This window comes from Lagenorhynchus albirostris, chromosome 1 (genome assembly GCF_949774975.1).
Source record: "Lagenorhynchus albirostris chromosome 1, mLagAlb1.1, whole genome shotgun sequence".
Lineage (NCBI taxonomy): Eukaryota > Metazoa > Chordata > Mammalia > Artiodactyla > Delphinidae > Lagenorhynchus > Lagenorhynchus albirostris.
In genome coordinates this window covers 120,608,037-120,610,738 of record NC_083095.1, presented here as the reverse complement: position 1 = coordinate 120,610,738, position 2,702 = coordinate 120,608,037, and the positions used below count along the sequence as shown (strand labels likewise).

The following is a 2,702-nucleotide window of genomic DNA, read 5'->3' as shown; positions in this document are numbered from 1 at the left end:
GTGGGGGAGTTGAGTAAATGTTCTGAAGGGGATGATGTCTGGCTGAACTAAAAAAAAGGAGTTCCTATAGAGAAAAAAAGCAGAGGGGGGCATTTCAGATAGCAGGAAGCATCATATACAAAGCCAAATAGACAGGAAATTGCTAGTTCCAGTTTCTGCCATTTACTAGCTCCACTGAACTTTTATGGAATTTCCTCAAGTCCCACTGGACTTCAGTATTCTCATCTTGGAAAATGAAGGTTGGGGGCGGGGTGGGGAGAGAGGCCATCTGGGTTTTCTGTGAAGTGCTTTCTAGCTGGATACCTCCATGCTGGAGCAGAGAGAAAGGGGTAGCTTTGGAAATACCAAGTGTCATTTTTAGGGCGTGAGCCGGAAACCCCACCTTTTGTGACCATCAAGATGATAGGCAGAGCCTGTAGTCATTCAGAAATTTTTGCATACATTAATTCACCCACTCCACCAATATATATGGCACTGACTGAGCCAGGCCCTATACTACTAAGAAGGCCACTGTCTAACGGAGGGGGACAGACGCATAAATAAGTACACGAGTACCATGGGAACTATATGTGTCTACACACTGCAGGTTCGTGGGGGCAGTAAAACGGAAGATGCTAGTACGTGTAGGTCACCTCCGGGGGGCCGGGGGGGGGCAGGATTTAGCTCCCAGCAAAAGGGAAATTCTTGTTTCCGTATCCAGCTGCACCTTCTCCAAGAAACCTCCAACATTTTCAGCCGCCGATTCTCCCTTGGCAGGCCGACTAGGCAGCCTCCCTCCACCGGCAACCTTTCACGGGCGGTTCCCTGCACGCACAGCGGATGCAGGTCCCAGGGCTGAGCAGAGGGTGCCGGCTCTCGCCACAGCTTCGCTCCCAGGAGAGCCCCCGCGACAGGGCCTGGTGCTGGCGAGAAGGGGCCGCCGGGAGGGCGGGCGGTCCAGCGACTCCAAGGGTTGGGCTCCGGGCCAGCTGGGCGGGGCTCAGCCTCCGATATAAGTGAGGAGCGCCCATCTCGCGGCCACAGTGCTGAAGCTGCCGCGCCTGCCTGGACCGCAAGGGGACGGGCACTGAACTTGCAACTCAGGAACCAGAGGGACTGAAGAAGAGGCAAAGGTCTGATTTCTACTTCTTCGTTTATTTAGTAACAATAAATGGAAGGCGGGTGGCTTTGTGGGCGCGCGAGAGCTCGGCCCGGACTGGCAGGAGCATTGGCACTCCCAGAGGGCTCCGGGGAGGGGTCCAGGCACTGCCGAGAGGCCCCGGGCGTACAAACTTAGTAGCTTCTCTCCCTCGCAGGAGCGTTTCTTCCCCCCACTCCCAGGCCCAGCCTCGGAGGATGCGGCTCCTCGGGAAACTCCGCGCCTCGGCCGCGGGCCGCGCGGCTCTGGAGCCTGCCTTCTCCAACGTGCTCACCCCGGACCGCATCCCCGAGTTCTGCATCCCGCCGCGGCTGCCCGCGCCCTGCGCGCCAGTGTCCTCGCCCCAGGCCGCCGCCCTGCCCCGGCGGTGCGCTGCAGAGCCGGACCTTTGGTTTCGAGGAGCCTACGACGGCGCGGGCCGCACGGACTGGGACCCACGCTCGCAGGCCGCGCTCTCGCTGCCGCACCTGCCCCGTGCGCGCACCGCCTACGGCTTCTGCGCGCTACTCGAGAGCCCGCACACCCGCCGCAAGGAGTCGCTCTTCCTTGGGGGCTCGGGCACCGCCCCGCTCCTGCCCGCGCCCCGCCCCCGGGCCCGCACCTTCGGCGGCGGCGTCGGCGACCCCCTCGCGACCCTGGGAAGAGTCCCTGCTGCGCCTCCCGCGGCCCCCGCCCGCCACCTCCCCCCGGTTGCGCTCGCCCCGCGGCCCCACGGCCGCCGCCTCCTGCGCGCTCCCGAGGGGCTGCTGCGCCGCGCACTGCGGGCCGGGAGGAGCCGAGGCCTGGCCCGCGCCCGCTCAGTCTCCAGCGGGGACGGGGATGACGACGACGACGACGGGCGCCGCTCCGGCTCCTGGTCCCCGGCCCGGGCCCCCGCCACGTCCCCTCCGCGGCCCCCCGACCCTCGGCCCGAGCGCCTGGAGGCTGAGGGCACCGTGACTCTGGACCGCGCCGGCGGCGCCCTGCGCCTGGCCGTCGAGTACAGTCGGGACAGCGGGCGCCTCCGCGTCCGGCTGCTCCGCGCCGAGGACCCGGCCGGAGGGGCCGCCGAGCCCCGCGTCCCCGTCGGCTGCCGCGTCAGCTTCGTTCTGCAGCCGCCGGGCCAGACGCGCCGGCCGCGGGGCGCCGTGGTCCGGCTGAGCCGCCGGGCGGTCTTGGAGCAGGACTTGTGCTTGGACGGGCTCTCGGAGGACGAGGTGCGCCGCCTGGCCGTGCGCGTCAAGGCCGAGAACCGGGGCCGCGGGCTGGAGCGGGGCCGCCTGCTGGGCCAGGGCGAACTGCTGCTGGGCCCCCTCCTGCTCCGGTGAGGGCGCGCCCTGCCCCTGGGGCCTCTCGGACAGCGCCAGCCGCTTTGTACCAAATAAATGTTATTTATTCATTTTTCTAATCATGTTCTCGCTTTGTTGCCGTTTTAGTTCTTAGGAATCTGCTTTTGTCATCGTTTATTGGTAGGGAAGGATAAAATAATGACGTCCTCCTCTATTCAAAAGAATCCTTTTTTCCAGAACATTTTTTACATAAAAAGGTTGTCTTGTGTCTGAAAGAGAGAAGAAAGAAGTACACC

At 63.7% G+C, this 2,702-nt stretch overlaps 1 protein-coding gene across 1 annotated transcript; it reads left to right on the top strand.

Annotated features, from left to right (window-relative positions):
- Nucleotides 1–948: 948 nt before the first annotated feature.
- On the top strand, nt 949–2,490 carry LOC132531613 (C2 calcium-dependent domain-containing protein 4A-like). The gene is made up of 2 exons (XM_060169561.1): nt 949–1,112; nt 1,296–2,490. Exon 2 carries the CDS (start codon nt 1,336–1,338, stop codon nt 2,443–2,445), a length of 1,110 nt encoding a protein of 369 aa, XP_060025544.1. The 5' UTR covers nt 949–1,112; nt 1,296–1,335; the 3' UTR covers nt 2,446–2,490.
- Nucleotides 2,491–2,702: the final 212 nt, after the last annotated feature.

Bases quoted from the DNA above. Each gene is read 5' to 3' on its own strand.
- LOC132531613 (XM_060169561.1), top strand. From the start codon at position 1,336: ATGCGGCTCCTCGGGAAACTCCGCGCCTCGGCCGCGGGCCGCGCGGCT.